This window comes from Schistocerca nitens, chromosome 4, assembly GCF_023898315.1.
Source record: "Schistocerca nitens isolate TAMUIC-IGC-003100 chromosome 4, iqSchNite1.1, whole genome shotgun sequence".
Taxonomy (NCBI): Eukaryota; Metazoa; Arthropoda; class Insecta; order Orthoptera; family Acrididae; genus Schistocerca; species Schistocerca nitens.
The window spans coordinates 829,181,282-829,203,001 of record NC_064617.1 but is presented as its reverse complement, the minus strand read 5'-3'; the positions used below and the strand labels follow the sequence as shown (position 1 = coordinate 829,203,001).

Sequence of the window (21,720 nt, the reverse complement as noted above, 5' to 3'; positions counted from 1 at the left end):
AAGCGAGACTGTTTCGGCAATAATGATCATTTTTATAGTATGACAATATAATTCACGAAGTACCAAAACGAACTACCTATTTGGCCTACTGCAATCAAAAAGCTTTATGTTAGGGAATAGTTTCACATTTCATTCATACACTCCAGTTTCTCATGCAAGAGACTGAAAAGAAGTAGTACAAAATTCTTGTATAAATTTGGAATTGTCATATACTTCGATAATTTGTGTGATGTCCCTGTTTCTTCTCCTTCCTCATTCTAACAAACAGTCTTGTCACCACTAATTCTGTAACTATTCCTACCACTGTCTAAACTCATTCTCCTGTTAACTTTACTAACCCTGCCACAATCACCAGTTAAGTTATCGAGTGATTATTCTCTGGTTAGGCATTATTATGTGTTCATACAATGCGTTTTCCATGCTACTCCCAGAATGGAACTTAAGCGCCTGCTAGCCGGGGACTACAACTGGTCCTGTCTAGTGTAGCGATCTGGCTAAAAATTTTCTGTCTGAATTTCACTTTCTTGGATACACCGAGAAGATAATATGTAATCTTTCTTACCTGTTATTCCTGTTAGTCTTTTATTTCCACTGTGGTAGTCTGACTATGGATTTCGCTAGTAATTATAACAATGCTGAACATTTGCAAACCGAATCAACCACATAAACAAGCAGCAGTTGGCATTCACCGGTTTGGCTTTATTCCGCTCAGCTCGTATAGTCCCGTCCCGTTTTGTCTGCAGGAAAGTTCATGTCTAGATGCGAAGAGGATTCCCCTGGCAGACATCACATGCACCATGCACGCATTCAAAAATAAACTTATAATTCGTTCGGAAATCAAGTTAGAATGTGTTCAAAAATGTCCAAAATCATATGAATAATCGATAGACCGACGTGCGCTGGATGCTAGGTGCTTTGTAAAAGGTTTTTTCCTCAAGTATATGAATTTGGCCCCTCCCCGCGAAATTGCCACTCGGTTCAGATACCACAGTTTGCTCTGACCTCTTTAACATCTGTTTCTTTAGCATTCCTTTCCTTAGAAAAGTTACAATGAACTTCATTGATGTCAGTATTAGTACATGTTGCAATAAGGGGTCTCATATTTTCATCCAAAAGTAACTTCATAATATCTATTTCTGTCTTGTTACACCTTCTTCATTTTTGGATACAGGTAAATGCCTAATAATATCAGAAGATCTTGTTCTAACATTGACAGGACATTTATGAGGCGTGTTTTTTATGCAAGATCCGTTCTGTTGTAGACACTAGTAGTTCACACGCATACAGCAACGAGCTCGTCCATCGGGTACCGGCATGCCTCGGAACAACTGTGCTCAGTTTCAGCTCTGTAGCTAACCTGTACAGTTTTGTTCTGTGCTTTCAAAATGTCTAAGACTATCAACTCGCCCGTTGCGTGTGAGGTTCGCTCAGTGATATGGTTTTTGTCAGCAAGGAACCAGTCTGCGGCAGAAATTCATTGTGAAGTGTACAGTGATACTGTTATGAGTGAAAGCCATGTGCGTAAGTGGGTACGAAATCCAAAAATGGCCATGACAACGTGCATGATGAGGACTGCTCCCTTCGCCCTTCTTTGGTTACAGACTATTTGGTGGCTTCAGCTGAAGCGAGGATTCGTTAGAAGAGGCACTTCACAATAACAGGTATCTCTAACGAATTTCCTGACGTGTCGAAATCAGTGCTTTACAACGTTGTTTCTGAACACCTAAGGTTTAGGAAACTGTGCTCCCATTGGGTTCCAAAACTCCTAACAAAGGACCACAAAAACCAAAGATTTGTGTGTTTGATGAAGTTCTTGACTCATTATCATGAAGAAGGTGATGGCTTCTTGAGTCAGATCGTAACTGGAGACGAAACATGGGATGGACAAAACGGGTTTTGCATATCATCCCCGTATCAAAGCAACAGAGCATGGAATGAAGACACACACACACTTGCCTGTAAAGGGGAAGGCCAAACAGACTCCGTCCCAGCACAAAATCGTGGCGTCGGTGTTTTGGGATAGGCATGGTTGGTCGACTTCATGCAATGAGGAACCACTATCAATGCAGAAGCCTACTGCCAAACGCTGAGAAAGCTATGAAGAGCGATTCAAAACAAAAGACGTGGCATGCTGGCAAAGGGAATTGTCCTTCTGCACAACAATGCAAGACCTCACACGGCAGTTCAGACCCGCGATTTATTGGACAGTTTTGGCTGGGAAGTTTTAGACCACCCACTCTACAGTCCTGATCTTGCACCAAGTGATTACCATCTTTTCCTCCACCTAAAACAACACCTCAGTGGTAACCGTTACAATGATGATGACATGAAAAATGGCAGTGAACTCTTGGTTATCGGAGCAGGCGGCAAGTTTTTATGAAGAGGGTATTTTAAAATTGGTTGAAAGGTACGATACGTGTTTCAACAAACTTGGCAACTATGTCGAAAAATAGAGTGAAGTATGTAGTTTCTGAAAATAAATTTACTTTTTGAAAATAACCTATCGTTGTGTACTTATGTTCAAATGAACCTTCCTTAAAAAACATGCCTCGTACCTTTCCTCCATTTAGCTATTCTATTTTTCCTAAGAGAAATACATCCTCTTAAATTACTTCTTCCTGTGGCTGAAATTCATCATTTTCTGACACTTCTTGTTTCGTTCCCAAATCATGACCACTTTCATGTACAAAATTCTTGTTCTCAAGGTCAGCAATATCATTGTCAGGATCTTCATCACTCTGCTCATGGAACCATTCCAGCATACATCAGGAGCTCTGCTAAATTTGGATCTAAGTTTTTTCACCTACCGTATTTACTCTAATCTAAGCCGCACTTTTTTTCCGGTTTTTGTAATCCAAAAAACCGCCTGCGGCTTAGAATCAAGCGCAAAGTAAGCGGAAGTTCTGAAATATGTTGGTAGGTGCCGCCACAACTAACTTCTGCCGTCGAATATATGTAGCGCTACACAGGCATGCTTTACAGGCACAAAGATAAATACTGGCGCCAAAACCTCTGCGTCAGTAAATAAATTTAAAAAAAAGGTGGAAGACGAGCTTTTTTCTCCGCCCCGAATTTCGACCACTACATTTTCATACATTATCCAACGAAGTAAATACAAATTCCGTATTGTTCATCTTCGAATGTAGCAGCTTTTCAATGTACTACGAAAATCCGACTGGCAAGACCGTTTGCGATGTTTGTCAGTATGGCCAATTCTACGTTCTGATTTTTTTTCTACCTGTGAGAAGAGATGGTTGCTAATGGGAACTTTTGTGAATTCTGAATCACATGCAGTATTCTCTTCACCATAAGAATAATACGAATATAAACATTTTGCCATGCATTCTTTCGTGTTTGCTGCTATCTCATTTAAATCCTGTCTGCCTAATAAACTACGAAACTAGAGTGAGACAACACAAACGCGGAAGTATACACATATGTCATGTTCATATTCGTATTATTCTTATGCCTAATAGTGATACAGTCAGAAATGAAGCACGGCAATTGACTTGATTTTTAAATCTAAGATGACTCTAATTTCTGTGCAGAAAATAATTTACTAAAGAGGCGTCTGCAAAGATTTTCAAACGGAGAAAAATTTTCGCTAAACTCTCGTTCAGAACATCATCTATCATACGCAGTTTATTATTTGGTTCTTGTTGATCATTATCAAAGAAAGCAGCAGTGTAAATAACAACAAATAGCAGTCTCTTGCCATTGTTTCGCTACTGAGACAATTACTCTCTCTTTTTTTTTTATTGTAAGCGGCGGTAGCACGCACAAAAGCAAACCATGCCGCTAGCAGCGACAGGTCGTGAACATTCATTATCGGAATGCGACAAACAATGCATGACACAGTACAGTAATGCATTTTCAGCTTAGAGTGACGAAAACACCTATAACAAAGAGAACGGCAATTATCAGATCTGGGAAAAATAAGCAATCAATTCAAACCAGACGAAGCACGTGAAAAACAAAGGGTACCCGCATACATAAGGACGGAGTGCCTGACGCATAGCAATGGCTACCTGGTAAAGCTTAACTGCTAAGCTTACGGCTCGAACCAAACTACTGTAGCTGTATCGTCATTCATTCGACCTGAATTCCGTCTCATATTACAATGGACCAACTTTGTTTCGATTTGGAGGTGCGGCCTAAAACTTTTCTCTCCCCTTGAATTTCGAGTCTCAAATTTCAGCTGCGGCTTAGATTCGGGAAATTATTTTTTCCTTTATTTCGAGTCTCATTTTTCAGGTGCGGCTTAGATTCGAGTGCGGCTTAGATTCGAGTAAATACGGTAACTAAAGTGCAGGTAATATTAGCTTCTTGTAGGTAAATGTTCTAGGTAAAAAGCAAATTAATTGCAATTAGTTTCAATAAGCCTAAAATTATGCACATGAAAGTTAGTCCGAATATAGGAAAGCAGTAAAGTAACACTCACATCTACTTTGTTTCAGATTCCAGCAGTAGTGCTTGTGCAGATGAGCAGAGTCCTCCAAGCTATAATAACGTTTTATAAACAATGAAACCCTGCATAACTGAAAGCCAATGATGACTGAATTTAATGGAAGGAGAGTTAACGGAAAGGTACTGAAAATGGCACCAATTCACTCCAGCCCAGTCAGACAAAATAGTGACGAGCATCTCCACGCGAGCAATGGAGGATTAAGAACCGGGTAATCCTGAGTTTTAGTCACAAACCCTACATTTCTCTATAGTTCACTCTTCTTGGTAACAATGCCTGTTTAATAGTTCTTAACAATAATACTATAAAGTATTGATTGCTACTCATCATATAAAAGAGACTAGATTTTCAAATAGGCACACCGAAATGACTGCTACACATTTAAGTTTTAGGCCAAGGGCCTTCTTCCATGACCAGTGTCTCGGGCACGTGCAGCAGTCTTTTTGTTGTCCCTGTCTGTTACTCGATGTTTCCTCTTAGTGGTGTGTAGCAATCTATATTTTCGTAATATTGTTATTCTATCCTGGACTTCCCATTGTCTTAATACACGTTAGGTATTCTTATGAACAGTACGAAGTTTGCAAAGAGAAAAAACCTCAGTTTGAGCTTGTAAATAAATTGTTTGCTCCCTTACCACCAAAATACCAGTAGAAGCTGATTGAATATGCACACTACAAAGTAAAAACCTGTTTTTCTGAGTGGTTCGATTTATGCAGCTAACCCTTTAAAACAAGGGAATGTTGTCAAATCAACAAATCTACTGGCAGATCACATGTGCTGTTCAAGTAGAAATGCTGTGTGACAAGCAATCATGAGCTTATTAAATAGTTGTTCACATGATATTTGTAAATTAAAACAACACGTTGTGAATGGCACACTTTTGAATGGGAAATATCTTTTGTGCTAAAACTAGGTTGCACCATGCGACTTCAAAAAATGGAACTATCCAAAGTAAACCCACTCTATTGTAGTGAAAGAGCTAGAGAATACTCTGGTAGTAAAAGAGTAGTTTAATAGCAATGGGAATTCACAATATATGTCTTCCACAAAAGCTACACACCCATCCTGAACCCCAGAAATGACTTCTTAAAACAATGTATAAAAAGACCGGGGCTGCAGGTAATAGTAGCAAATATGCTTATCATATTGACTGCTTTGTGGATGATAAGTGCACACAAACAAACTCTGCTCCATCATGTAAGGTAGCTACAAAATACATGTATCAAGTTTTGCACCTAACATCTATTGTTCCTGTGGATTGTAATCTCTCTTTTGAAGGATTTGCAAGACCAGTACCTGCTAAACCACTCATTCTAGTACAACCAGCCCAAACACAGCAGAGTAAAATAAAACACTGCATTTAACAACAGCCCTACAGTGTTAATGCTCACTGTATTTAATGATGGCAGGCTCAAAATATTAGCAGCCCAAAGTCTTCACAAACTGCTACATATTTAAAATCAGGGAGCTGAGTGACCAGGAAATTTTTACATGGATGCATAAAACATAGATATATTTACAATAACAATGAGTAAAGCTATCCTTGCAATCTTAAGACACCTACAGGATGTATCGTTCTCTTAAAAAATTATACTAGTACCGTGCAACAGACCAGATGGGAATTTAAATTTCTGGCACAAATAACACCACTAAGCCAGCCCATTACTTATGCATGTGTCCTATCAGAGGAAAGATTTGTGGAATGTATGCAATGATGAACAGACATGGTCAATAATAAAACAACAATTTATTCCCAACAGGTATGTGGCAACTTAAGAAATTCAGTGTACAGCCTAACCACATGTTAAGTGAAAGAGCCTATGGCCCTCAGTCATGTCAGCCTTTATGAACTGTAAGCATTCACTGCCAAACAAAGATGTTTAAAAAAAAAGCCATTCCAAATTGGAGCTAGTTTATCTTGTTACCACTGACAAACAGCAAAGAGCCCTACAAATTGTTTTATACTTCAAGATGTCTCAAGTCAGTCTGTTATGAGAATCACCTAATATGTTTACATAGTCTGACAGGAAATATGATTTATATATGCTACTAGCCATTTATAATTTAATTTGTAGTAAGACCCATCAGTTCTTACACTGCAAGATATCTGCAAAAAATTAAATATACTCACAGCCAAATGGTTTTGACTGGGATACAAATGGATTTGAGCTGGTGGTGGTATTAAATCCAAAACCTGTTCCCGAGCTAGTAGTAGCAGCACCAAAACCTGTTGGTTTGCCGAAGAGTCCAGTCTGCTGTGCTGGTTGGGCACCAAAAATACCTGTACCAGTGCCGAAACCTGCAAACCAAAGCAAGATATTGTGATCAGCAATACTAAAAATGTGTGTGTGTGTGTGTGTGTGTGTGTGTGTGAGAGAGAGAGAGAGAGAGAGAGAGAGAGAGAGAGAGAGAGAGAGAGAAATTTTACACTGCTTCCACTTGGTATAATAAAAGAGAGAGAGAGAAATTTTACACTGCTTCCACTTGGTATAATAAATAGCAACTGTCTTTAATTGTGGGTCTCACAATCACTAAAAAGCAATATGAAATAAAATAAACATTTAAAACCAGTAGTAGGGAAGGCAAACAAAAGACAAATTCAGTGGGAGGGTTCTAAGAAAGTGCAGGTATCTGTAAATGAAACCACACACAGGAGGTTAAAGTGTGCAATTCTCCTGTACTGCTCAGTATTTAGCACACTTATGAATAAGGTATGAAAACAGACATCAAATGAATTCAGGCATAGACTGATAGACTCATAAAAAGGGTGAGTATAGCCCTGACGAAATGGTGAGAAAATATTCTTTTCAAAAAGGTGATATTGTTCTAGTGAAACCCTGCTGGGTAAATCTGTGAAACGATAGCCAAGGAAGACCTAAGACAATTCTGCAGCTTTCATTGTATATCCTATGCAGAAATCTTGATAGGAAGGTAACATATATTAGGAGACAAAAAACACAATAGAGATTTTTTCCCTCCTCTCCATATGATAATGAAGAGAGGCAGAAAATCACTAATACTGGTAGAAAATGTATTCCACTGTGCAATGTTAAGTGGCCTTCTGAGTGTATACGTATTTATATAACACTTCACCCACTATGTAGCGTGGTCCCTGCCTGATTAAATCTCATTAAGACTTATCTCCCTCCTACTAACTACTTTAATTTCAGAGTGGGACACGCAAGTACACATGTGAGAGACAAGATGTCACAGATTGCTACAATTATGACACTTGGCCTAAGGAAAAATCTTGTAAACTACACTGGAATTACAACAGAATATCAAGAGTGTGTCTCTTCAAGTTACAAAATCCGTGACTGCAGAAGCACAAATAGTCATCAGTTGATGGGTGTCTGATCAAAAAGATACCTGTAGACGGAGCAGAGAAGAGAGATGGCTTGTCAGTCTGGGACCCAAATATGCCTGTTCCTGCAGCTGTTGCGCCGGCATTTCCCCAGGCTGTTCCTGGCTGCTGGAAGAGCCCACCGCCAGTTGCTACACCTGTTCCAGTGCCTTGAGGACCTTTACGACCTGCTATGTAATCTTCATAACGCAGTTCCTCCAAGCTTTTGTTCTCATACTCCTTCATAAATGTGATACAATGATGCCTCGTGTTGATGGTTTGAGTTACTCCACCTTTCATCATGGTATCAGAACCAGTAACAGGAGTAAACTTCACCATGGCAGTTCCAGTATTTGAAGCCGAACTGCCAAACCCTGCAAATTACAGTTCATAATGAAAAAAATGAGGCATCTACAACAGTAATTAGAACACAATAAAGAAATCATGGGACTGTCTTGTTAAAGCACTTAGCCAACATATAAATTAATATTACGGCAACGGATGATTTTGCTTATTATCACCATATATTTTCTGTTTGTTACACCGTGCTGAATGTGAAGTCTGTAAAGAAGACAAATTTGTCGGTATAAGTACTAAAGTATCATTAAATTTTATAATTGACAAATTTCTTCAAAAAGGAGTTTTGGGAGACTACAGAAAGCATGAATCAAGTTCCACAAAGACTGATATACTATAATTGTGAAGACAAATTAGGTATGCTAAAATAGTTAACTTAACTGAAGTAAATATAAAGCAATCATTCCAATGAAATTTAGACATGGGATTACCATTTCTTGTTGATATAAAAATGTTGTTGATATAAAAATGTAATCTATGAAAATCAATATAGCTAATCCCCAACTGTAAAAAAAGTCACAGATTCCGGAGATAAAATGCATGTATAATCTCGTGTAAGCGAATCAAAGGGCTTTGATAATTCCTATAACTGCAACATTAAAACAGAAAGTGAGGATGTTCCTGAGCTAAGAAGCAAGAGACTAGAATACTGGAGGTGTTGAGAGAATGAAGCAAACATAGCACCAATGGCAAAATGTGCCCAACAAATAAAATGAGACAAGAGAAGGCATGTTTCTTGAACAAAGAAAACTTACACTGACACTGAAAGAGAAAAATAACCTGGGGAAGGGCCTTTTTAATGGAGTGAGTAGAATGCACAATCAAAAGTCAATAAAATTCAGATGACTAATATGTGAATGATACACATGAACAAATAATGACATGCGAGTATAAAAAAAAGAAAAGAAATCTTATACTCTGCAAAGAATCAATCAGAAGAGAATGAAATGCAAAGGGGAATGCAGAAAAATACCACTATCCTTAATTTCCTAATTCATAGGACACATGGTGTATGAAAGCCGGAAACAATTCTTTTCAAGCATTTGTAATCTATGAAAATCTAAACAAGAAACTGTCCTAAAGTTTATACTAACTGAACATGAAGGTTTTACATACTGAAATAAGACTACAAACAATGGAAAGTAATTAAGTATTAATCCAAGAACAGTTAAATATTGATCCAAGTTTGGAACTAAAAATTGGTTCACTATGCTTGTAAGAAAGTGAATCATGACAGATTGAAGTCTTTAGAGATGAAGCACAAAGATGACAGCATTCAGAACCTCAGGTCAATACGAAGAAACAAAGCATAAGCAAAAATATTAGCATAGAATAATGACATTTGTTTCAACCTTTAGCTTGTGCATTTCTTTAGCTAGCCACATGATTTATTCATTTATTTCCCACCTCCTCCTTTTTTGCCGATTACTGTACTGGCAATAACTCCCCTTTCTCCTCGATTGTCCTAAGTGGGAACTTTGTATCACATGACAAGATTGCACAAATTATTCTATTTAAAACACTATAATTTCTACAGGCACAGCTGCCTCGTTTATCCTTGAACTTTTGATTCAAATTTGGGCTATGAGTTTCAGATCTAAGAAATACTTTAATGCACACTGATGGTACCAAGATATTCACAATTTCACAACCACTACCAGCATGATAGATAAGAGAACAGATGTATGAATAATCAAGGCTCAGTGAGAGAGGACAAAACAACAAGAAGGCAAACAATATCAGTCTTCGACCATTCCTTATTTACCTGAACTGAAGAGGGTGTTCCCAGTAGACGCGGGCTGTGAAAAGAGGCTGGGTTGTGTCTGTCCGAACAACCCACCCCCTGTGGTGCCTGTTGATGTACCAAAGCCACCAAATGCTGTTGGTTTATTCTGACCAAATGCAGAAGATGATGTGGAACCGAAAAGACCAGTCCCACCCACAGATGTCTGTGGACTGCCAAAGAGGTTTGTGGTACCTGTAGTATTTGCTCCAAAACCTAAAGTGAAAGCAACAGCACATCTTTCTCTTTTTCATCTATTTAAAACTTGGAAATTTTAGTCAGGCAGACAAATTTTATACATTATAACACAAAAATCATCTTCCCAGCCACAAAACAACCATGAAAAGAAAATAAATACTTGTCTGTATTGTACTAAGTATTAAATATACAGCTTCCAAATTACAATAATGTATGAACCAGAGATAATTTCACCCAACTTACCAAATCCTGTGGACTGTGTGGTAGCAGCCTGGCCAAATACAGGGGTAGTTGTTGCAGCACCAAACACACCACCTCCAGCAGATGTTGCAGTACTGCCAAACAATGAGGATGGCGTAGAACCAAATGCAGGGGTGGCAAACCCACCGCCAGCTGGTTTGCCAAACGGGGACTGCCCAAAAGGCGTCGCCGTTGTGCCGCTGCTGAAGCCACCACTGCCTATGGAACAAAATTGAAGCATTTCACCTCAGCAAGACTCTCACAAATCATCTTGGTCCCTTATTTTACACAGCTTACCATACAACCTTTTCATTTGGTATTTTGTAGCCAAAGGAAAAATTTTACAAGAAAATGTTCCATCACCCACACTCAATAAAGAGTCAAGGAGAAGATTCAAAACAAATCCACAAAACAATATCAATTCTACAGTTCAGCTGCTCTTTTCAGGCTGAGCACTTTGGTAAGTCTTTGTGCTCTTTCAGTCACAAAGTGAGCCATTATAAACTGTTATGTAGTTCCATATATTTATCAGCTGCTTGGTTAACATTAGTTTTCCAGTACTTCATATTACTTGATAAAAACTTTCCCACTAATACACAGCATGTATCTCCCACAAAACAATATATTTATTTTTTTTCTTTGTCTCATACAATTGTAAAAATTTACTTCAGCAAGTGGTGATCGACTTCCTAAGCTTTGGTGTCAGTGTCAACTGATCAGCTTCTAGTACAAAAATAATGGTTGTGAGAAAAAGAGATGATCAGGCGTAGAAACCAGCAATGCATCAAATATCTGTATAAATGATTAAGTACACATTGTTCAGAGGTTTCACAATTTGTCGCAGTAAACCATTTAATTACCAGTACAAGAATTCAATAAGAAATGCTGCAGTAATTTTGAACATGTAGGCAAGACGTAACTTTGGTTTTACATAGACGGTCATGGATTCTGAATAATAATCACTGGAAGAAAGAAATTTTGACAAATTATATACATTAATAACACCTTTTGCATCTGTAGTAAGTCTTATTAAGACCAAACTCATTTTACTTCGTATTCATGACTATTCTGCAATTTGAACTTAAATGCCTGTGAGATAATTCTTCAAACCACTTCTCTACTGTTCCACTCTCTAACAGCATGTGGAAAAAATGAACACCACTACATAGGCCAGCTGCAACAAAATATTTTTGCATTCAGGGCAGAAATTTAGTGATCAAAATTGCTGTGTACAACTTCATATGAACGGTAAGAAGAAGTGGGCTACAGAGTGGTGCGGCAACTGCCATCTTAGAAAAGGTGGACAGGAGCAGAAATAATTAGTGAACAAGTAACACAGAAAAAAGAAAAACAGAAGATTTACTTAAATTGTACTTCTCCAAACAAACAAAGACATAATACAAATAGCAGCAAGAACTAAAGTACAGCTCATACAACAGCAACAACAGTGAAGATGGATCACAACTATGCGGCATCTGTGTAGCTTAGTGCAGCGACGTGAGGAGCCACTGCCTCTGGCTAGCCTATATTGTGGCAGCACAGGACACTAACTGCAGAGCTGCAGCTCGGCAGGCATGCTCCACTGGATCTGCCAGACCCCACAAGATGGCTATCACCATCAAACAGAAACTTGCTATTCCATTACTTACTGTAGAATGGCAGTGGGGTGGTATTGATACACAATACCACAGAAATTTTGTGAAAAGATCTCACCCCAATGAAAAAGGCCTGTGTTTTAATCGACTACCACCCCAACTTGCTTATCAAATCCATCATTGTTTCTCCTATTTCGCAATAATATGAAACAAGCTTCCCTTCTTTAGACTTTTTGAATGTCCTCCATCAATCCTATCTGATAGTCATCTAGTGGTGTAAAATGCCAGGGCATTTATAAGTCAAGACTAATGGGCAAAATAAATGCCTGGGCAAATGGCCAAGATTCATATATGTCCAGGCATTAATATTTTTTTTTTATAAAAAATTTTAAGTTGATATTTTGTACTGGAAAAGATGTATTGCAACACTGCTTCTTTATTGGTTGGGTAACCAGAATGAAAAAGCTGCTTGAGAGTTAGGGGAGAGTTATCGGGGAAGGAATCAATTTGATTGTAAATATAACTTCTTACATCTTTAATGAAGTCAATTTTATGTTCGTAGCAATGCAGTCATACGCAACTAGATAAAGAAAGGGGCAGAACAGAAAACCACAGCCTGTCTCTCAAATGGTACTACAATGACAATAAAGCTTTCGCTCTCTCTTTTTCCACTAAAAAAGCTTGAACATTTAATACAAAAATGTCATGAAACACATTCAGTGATAATTTTGTTATCCTTCTTCAATAACATTTAGAGATTTGATGTGGATTACAGTGTTACATTACAAAGCGATGATATTATTTATTATGTGTGTGTGCGCGCGCGCGAGAGAGAGAGAGAGAGAGAGAGAGAGAGAGAGAGAGAGAGAGAGAGAGAGAGAGAGAGAGAGAGAGAGAGGGGGGGGGGGGGGGGGGCATGGTTTTGTTTTACTAACATTCCGACTTGCTGTGCCAAAGAAGGATGTGTGTTGTTGACATCTGCTTATCATTTATGTTATATTATAAATGATAAGCAGCTGTCAGCAACACGTCATTCTTTGGCACAGCAAGTTGGAATGCTAGTAAAACAAAACCATGCCTCTCTCCTTTTCTTTCATTCTTAGTAATAAGAATAAGTGCTAATTATGTGTCAATAGAAAATTTCCTGTAAGGTAATTCATAATATCAGTACACAGTATATGTTCCAAAATACTAATACAAATCGATATCAGTGGTACGGGGTCTGGAATTCATCAGATTGCTCCTATTTTAAAGGATCTCCAATGGCCACTATAACAAAATGGCTTTTCTTACAATTTTGTTTGCTAGTATCATGAACAGTTTGCATGCTTTCACCCTGCAAGTGAAAGCATGCGAACTGTTCATGATCCTAGCACAAAAAAAGTTTAAGGAAAGCCACATTGTTACAGTGACCACTAAAGATGATTTAAAATAAATAAAATGTGTCTCGTCTTAATAAGACTTTTGTTACAGTCACAAAAGACAGCAATAACCCTTATAACTTGGATAACTGCAACTATAGAAATAAAAGAGATCATAAAACAAAGAAGAGAATAGGTACAAATTTTGTGTCTACTGTCTCAACTACGCATTTCACTACGAACCATGACAGCAAAATAAGAGACCAGGTCACCTGAGAAATCATATAGTTGTTCTTCAAATGATCCATTCATAAATGGACCAGGGAAGAGCATAACTAAGAAGTATTCTTCACTCTGCATGGCACAGTGAATCAGTTTATGTACATGTGTACCTGTTGGTGGCTTATTCTCGAGACACATTCCAGATAAGCAATACGATGATCTAATTTTCATCACTGCTTCAATCAGCTCAATGAAGACAATAACAATGTTACGTAAAAATAAGATATTTTATTTCAAATCTGCCTCTGCAACTACTATGCAGTTTACTGCATGCATTTCATTTTATTCATTTAAAACATTTTTTTGGTGTTTTAAATGAATAAAACAAAACATGTATAATAAAGTAAAACATATTACACAGATGATTTGAAATACTTCAAGGAACTATTTAGCAACCACGGACACTACAGCCACACGTGAAGAATCTGAAGTCACTATCTGCATACCGGTTACTCATCCACAGCATGGTCCAGCTCTTTTGTGATACAAACAACTGACAATAGCTTTCATGGTTAATGATGTAAGGAAATCTAAAGGGACTGTGCGCTGCTACACTTCATATATCAACTTTCACACGAGAGGGCTAAACATTACCTCTAATTTCACTTACATACCTTGCACTCATGTTCTGTGCTCACTTCTTGTCATAATTTTCTGACGTAACAAATGCTTTCTGTGCAGAACTTCGTTAAGCTCTCAAGAATTACAATCACTCTTGCTGCAAACGCAATGCACTATTAATTTACACCTGAACAGTGCACTTTTCTGGTCTTAACCTAAGGTCTCATTAGCCTGCCACTTCTTCCTAACATTTTATGGATCTTTTTCCTGGCTGCACATCTTTCAATTTGTGTCTAACTGGAAATTTCAATTCACCAACCCTATGAATTCCTGGCACTTCACTTATCCCTCTTTAATGTATATAAGTACAGCTATTTCAACAAGTAAGACAGTCCACACTATATCACAAGACATTTGCCCATAGTAAAATAATGTGCAACATAAAGGTATATATACATGGTTCAGGAGAGCTACAAAATCACATGAGATAAACAAACTCATTGCACCCAAGTGCTATTCACTAAGAACTGATCCCACTACAAAATGCAAATAATAGACTCACCAAAAGTTGGTTTTATATTCTGGAACATTTCTTCTTCTTCTTATCAATATCCTAAAAAGAGAGATCACAGTTTGAAAGACCAATAGAGAGTAAAACATCCTAACCTGGCAGATACTGAGGATCATAAATGTTCTCAACATCTTGTGAAGCTTTTGTAGAAAATAAATTAATTCCCTTGTAACTACATCCACATCATCTCATTCTAAGATATATTATTGCACAAAGCTGTATCAGAATCACTAACACATTTTCATGATATGCTGGATCTTTCACTTTTGCAGACATACATTCAAGCACTTGCAAATGCCTGAAATTTTGATTAACGAAACAATGTTTTCCATGGTTACTAACAATTAAATCTGAAAACAGCCTGCTAAAAGGAAGAGCTGAGAGATGCAAATCAGACTTGGCCACATACTGAATCTATAGAATGGCAATAACATAAAAGATGACAACAGATATGTTCTTTTTTTAAGAAATTAATGGACTTAAGAATTCTCTAATTCTTCCCTCCCTTCTCCCTGTGAAAGTAATGGTCGCTTCAGCATCTGCCCTTCTGGTTTGACTAATACATAATAATGATTCTGGTAACTATTAACACTGGCATACGAATTAGCATCTGCAAACAATTTCTTCAAGCCAGAGTACTACAAGGCCAAGACTATGACTCTCACCTTCTGGTTTTTACTCTGGTTTAATATAACCTTCAGTTTTGATCTGGTTACTTTCTCTTCATTTTGCACAAGTCTGCAACACATGATCCATTGGAAATACCTGTCTTTATTCATTATTTTTCTTCTCCCATCCAACAAAAACATATTCTTTTAATCATGAGATTGTTTGAATTAAAATTCTCTTATTGCAGTGTATTCCAAACACTGGTCTTTCTTCTGTCTGCCTTCAGCAGTTTCAACACTTCCTCCCAACAAATTGCATACATCATTAAAAACTATTAGTATAGATGTCAGCAGTCAACACTAAAGCTCCCTTTCATTTGACTCACTAGTCTCTCATGAAGACATCTTTATATTTCAATACGACCGGTACTTTTGAGGTCTGAACACAGATGGGAACTCAAATAAAATTGTTTTAACATCAAGTAACTCTCATTTTTCACCTTTTCTCTCATTCAGAGCAGCAGTGCTACACTTTAATTTCTGCACAGTTTTCGTTTCGAAACTACTTTCTGCTTCAGGAAGGATGGAACTCCGCCACACACCGTTGGGTGGCTTGCGGAGTATAAATTTAGATGTAGATGTAGAAATTCATTGAATTAGTAAACAAAATGGTGAACTAAAATTCATGTCATGTCTTACATAGAAGACATATATTTATGCATGTAGTGAGCAATAAAGGTTGTCAACATCAGTATTGGCAACCATAATTTTAGTAGTTTTCTTCCATTTTAACACCTATGTTCCGTCATGCAATGGCTTTATGAGGTCATAAGAATGATGAACACCACACTGAATCTGGCATTTGCTATCACACTGAAGGAATGAAAACTGCATTATGGTAGGTAGTGTATTGTACATTTGCTTGTCTTAAGATGGGTAGATGTAAAAGAAGCAATTTAGATTACTTAACCAAATCTGAATCCAGTATGTCAACATGCACATCTGCCTAACCTGTACATTCACAGTATCTCTCATTAATACAAAAGAATCATTCCATGTGAAAGGAGCCTTCATAAAAAAAAATAAAGTTTAAAAGATCTTAAAGTGTGGCATATCTTTCTGTAGCCAAAAGGTCAAGGAATCAGAAACTAATCCCAGTTTTCATTATACCCTGGCCTGAAAGGTGTAAAACAGTTACAAACTTACTCTTAGTGTCAGGGAAAAAAATTGTAAAATTTAATGTGAAATGTTGGCAGCCCTACAGACTAGTGTCTTTGAAGTTGAATGTCCATGTGTTGTGCATATACTCTCTGGATAATTGTGAAGCTGTAACTGTGGTTTTACATTTATAATACAGGTAAATAAGCTCTGAATCTTAAAAAAACCAAATACGGAATTTCTGTCACACCCGCAACACAGAAATAGACATTTATTTGTTAATCAGTTTAGTTTCATGTTATGTAAAGTTGAAAGTTTGTAAAAGTGAGGTTAAAATTAATGATATGAATATAATAGAGGGAAACATTCCACGTGGGAAAAATATATCTAAAAACACAGATGATGTGACTTACCGAACGAAACTGCTGGCAGGTCGATAGACACACAAACAAACAAACACAAACAAACACAAACATACACACGAAATTCAAGCTTTCGCAACAAACTGTTGCCTCATCAGGAAAGAGGGAAGGAGAGGGAAAGACGAAAGGATGTGGGTTTTAAGGGAGAGGGTAAGGAGTCATTCCAATCCCGGGAGCGGAAAGACTTACCTTAGGGGGAAAAAAGGACAGGTATACACTCGCGCGCGCACACACACACACACACACACACACACACACACACACACACACACACACACACACACACACACACACACATATCCATCCGCACATACACAGACACAAGCAGACATTTTGTCTGTGTGTGTGTGTGTGTGTGTGTGTGTGTGTGTGTGTGTGTGTGTGTGTGCGTGCGCGAGTGTATACCTGTCCTTGTTTCCCCCTAAGGTAAGTCTTTCCGCTCCCGGGATTGGAATGACTCCTTACTCTCTCCCTTAAAACCCACATCCTTTCGTCTTTCCCTCTCCTTCCCTCTTTCCTGATGAGGCAACAGTTTGTTGCGAAAGCTTGAATTTCGTACGTATGTATGTGTTTGTTTGTGTGTCTATCGACCTGCCAGCACTTTCGTTCGGTAAGTCACATCATCTGTGTTTTTAGATATATAAAAGTGAGGTTAGTTACATGGGCTACAACTTTGAATTATAATATTTTTTTTGTAGGAACACTATCATGTCAAGAAACGCGTTTCGGGTGTGACATGTCAAACTGTTAGAGCTGTTACCGTGATACCAGAACTTTGTGACAAGGAAATTTTACCGTAACAACAGACACAGTTATTGTTATTGTTGATATTATTGTTGTGACTTATTATTATCAACCAGCTGAAAGTATTATTCCTGTAATTTATTATAGGACAAGCATGCCATCCACTGAAAGGTGCCGCAACTTTAGGGAAAAACTGAAGCAATCTCCAATTCAGTATCAGGCAATGTTAGAAAATGAATGCAAAAGAGGTAAGTTATGGAGAGAAAAAAAATAAAGCTGCCTTGCAGGATGATCAAAAGAAACTTAAACATATGCAAGATAGGGAAAGACAAAGGAAGCATCGAGAAAAGAATAAAATTTCTGCTTAAACTCCCACTTCCTTCATCTAGCATTTTGTCGCCCTATAAATCATATAGTTCCAAAAAATCACTTGGGAAGGCGGTAAACAAGGTGAAGAAAAGCTTACCATGCAGCCCAAGGAAACTAAAGGATGTAGTGGCAAAGCTGTTTAACGATGAGCTGCCTGAAGTTGCAAATAAATTTAAAAAAGATATGTACAAGAACGGGAGTAAGTTTCTCAGTGCAGATACAGAAAATACAATTAAGAACTTCTACCTTTGTGACAACATAAGCCGAACAGAACCCGGAAGAAAAAATGTGGTTAGTGTCAAGAACCCTGAAACTGGAGAATGAGAACAGAAACAGAAGTGCTATATGATGATTACAATATCTGAAGCATATGAACAATTTATTCTTGAATATCCAGAGTGTCAGCTAAAAAAAAAAAAAAAAAAAAAAAAAAAAAAAAAAAAAAAAAAAAAAAAATTAAAATTATTCTCTCTTCGTCCACCTTTTGTATACCCTGTATCATTTATGCCACATAATGTGTGTATTTGTCGATACCACGCAAACATACAGTATTTGGTTGAAAGCGTTGCAAGAGAAACCAGTACATTTCCAAGTAGAACACGAGATTTAGTTAGCATTCTTGTTTGTGACACAGAAAATTGTAAGTGTATGTCCAGTGACGGCAAAAAGTGTAACACTTTAAATGCGCAGAGCCTTGTTGATGAGGAAGAACTGAACAATGAGCTTGAATGGACTCAATGGAAAGATGTTGAAGGTCGCCCTCAGCGTATAGAAACAGATGGGACAGTTTTGAATGCCATTAAAGAAATAGAAAAACAGCTTCTGGGATTCAAACTGCACTGTTGTGTTAAGAAGAAGCAATCAAAGTACTTTGAGGATGCAAAAGTAAATTTCAGTAATCACGATTTGGTTTTGCAGGTTGACTACGTTGAAAATTATACTTCTGTTTGTCAGGAAGAGATCCAGAGTGCTCACTTGATGGCATTGGTGGTACCGTGAAAAGAACAGTGTGGAGAACTGTAAAATCATGGAGGATTACTATTAACACTCCTTATGATTTTTACAAATGCGTCAAGGAGAAACTGAAAGGGATTACAACCTTCTACTTATCATCTGAAGAAATTAATTCAGCAATGGCTATGTTGGATAATCGTTGGAAAGACGTACAGCCTATTCCCCAGGATTGCACAAACTCCATTGCATTATAGCAGTTAAAGAGAGAGTAATAAGGGTTTCTGCTACATCTGCCCAAGAGATTACAACAGTGATATCACTTCATAACCATGAAAATGCACACAATTCGATGTGTAGTGTTGATAGTGAAGAATCCTTGAAACTTACTATAGGAGATTTCGTACTGTCAGAGTTGACTGTCACTGGAAAGTCCTGTTTGAAGAAGAAATACTTTGCAGAAGTTCTTCAAGTTTATGAACAAGCTGAGCAGTTCTTGCTTAAGTATACAACCCAGTGGGAAATGCTGGATTTGGCCCACAGAAGAAGACATATCTTGGGAAAATATTTCATTAATCTCCCAGAAAGTATATCCACCCAAGCTGTTGCGTAACAGGGGACAATTTGTTTGTTAGTAGTATTGAAATAGGCCTAGTTCTCTCTTGTTTAAGTTTTTATCATTTTAACATAATAATTAAAGTATTTTCTTGCTGTTTTGTTTTAAATTTCACTCAATAATATTGATGTATCTATGTGTCACACCCGCAACATGAAGGAAAAAATATGTTGTCCTTTTGGAAGTGTCTGTGAATAAAAGTTATCATATCTTGTATTTTATTACTCCTTTCTTCACTGTATAAAAAATTATCAACCATCCTGATTCAGAAGTGGAAGACAAAATAATTAAAGAACATGGCTATGTGCAAATGAAGGGTAAAGTTTCGTCACACCCGCAACACTTCTTCATGATCTTTTTAGCAGGTTGAGTGTAAAATTAAGAGCTAAAATTTTCACAGGAACTTAATAACATGCTATTCTATTCACTAAATTAAAGTTAGCCTTACTCTGACACCTGAAGTACAAATAAATATAACGTTACACGTGAAAAATGTGACAAAATGTCACACCCGCAACAGTGGAATAACCCAAAAGATATTTTAAATCTGATAACAGACCCTTGTGAATAATCTGCAGATGAAGGAAGGTCTTAAATCATGTTATCCAAAACAGCTCCCACAAATTCTGACATGTTAAGGCTGTTGTACAAAATGTATTTTTTTTTTTTTTTTTTTTTTTTTTTATTCATCATTGACTGAAGAAATAATGTAATTCACAATTGCAGTTACAGCCTTTGGGCCATTTTCAAGTGGTACTGCAAAAGATTTGGCATTACCACTTTAAAATGGCCCAAATGCTGAAGAATATGACAAACTTTACAATATTCTACATGGTTGTGAACCCCAACCACAAGAAGTTAATGTGCACTTTGGGAGCAAGAATTCCGCAGCACATTTCCCCACTCTAAGTCCTTCGCAGTCAATGTGTAAGATATCTACACAATGTGCACCAAAAACCTCATCAGAAACTTGGGTATAATAATACTTTTCTGATAGCCCATTCCCTCACAGTATTTGGTAATTTTAAGAGAAAGTACATTAAAATATTGAGCCAATGTAGACCTTTGCCTATGCCACAGGTCAATCGGATACCATGATCCATATTTCTTATTCACATTTGTTGGTTTTGCAAACACACATCACACTATCACTTTTTTACCTACCCTAAATCTCTGACTATGTTATAGATTACTCTGCCATCACAATCCAGATTTCAAGGGAAGGGAAGGGAAAGCTATGTTACAGGGACAAATCACTGATTAGTATTTTTGTGCGTATTACCCATATATACAGTATGTTAATTTCATAAAACATATATGGGAGCTACCACATGACTAACCATACAAAAGTTTTTTCCAAAAAGGAAACAGATGAACCCATATATCTGTCATACTGACACAAAATAAACAAGTTAATATCTGCGTAAAAATAAAAATGAAAAGGGAGAGAGAGAGAGAGAGAGAGAGAGAGAGAGAGAGAGAGAGAGACAGACAGACAGACAATGGAAAGTTGTGGACAGATTTTAAACAAAGATGAGATAAAAGAAAAGAAGCATTTTTCAGATGGCATTTTGGTTATATGATTTTCTGTCTAGCATATGGTTCCTGAAGTATTCTTCTAACATAGCTGACACATTCCAGCATCCACTTGTCTCACTCAACCATAGTTTCACTCATTTTAAGTGAAAACTATCAAAGTAATTCAGAAGCCTAACATGTGTACCATTGCTGTCTTCAATCTAAAGACTTTTCTGGGGAACCTCTCCACTCTACTCTATCCTACGGAAGCCTCATCATCTCCAAAATAACTTGTATAACCTACACCCATTTGAACCTATTTACTGTATTCATCTCTTCTTCTCAATCTACAATTTTTATCCACCACACTTTCCTCTAATACTAAATTATGATTCTTTGATGTCTCAGGACATGTCTTATCAACCAATACCTTCTTTTAGTCACACTGTGCCATAAATTCCTTTTCTCCCCAGTTCTATTCAGTACCTCATCATTAGTTACATTCATCTGCTCTTCGGTATTATTCTGTAGCACCACATTTCAAAAGTTTCTTTTCTCTTCTTGTCTGAACTGCTTAC

The 21,720-nt window shown here is 37.4% G+C and overlaps 1 protein-coding gene across 2 annotated transcripts in view; it reads right to left on the bottom strand.

The window, feature by feature from the left end:
- Positions 1–21,720, bottom strand: part of LOC126253258 (nuclear pore complex protein Nup98-Nup96) — a 134,222-nt gene that overhangs the window by 95,604 nt on the left and 16,898 nt on the right. Inside the window, exons 2-6 of one of the 2 annotated variants that reach the window (XM_049954462.1) lie at positions 14,748–14,798; positions 10,390–10,605; positions 9,931–10,164; positions 7,835–8,182; positions 6,597–6,764 (exon numbers count right to left, since the gene is read on the bottom strand). In XM_049954462.1, coding sequence (XP_049810419.1) covers positions 6,597–6,764; positions 7,835–8,182; positions 9,931–10,164; positions 10,390–10,605; positions 14,748–14,775 — 994 coding nt within the window. In that variant the 5' untranslated portion in view covers positions 14,776–14,798. The remainder of the gene's footprint in view (positions 1–6,596; positions 6,765–7,834; positions 8,183–9,930; positions 10,165–10,389; positions 10,606–14,747; positions 14,799–21,720) is intronic. The other variant, XM_049954463.1, reaches the window with a different exon arrangement.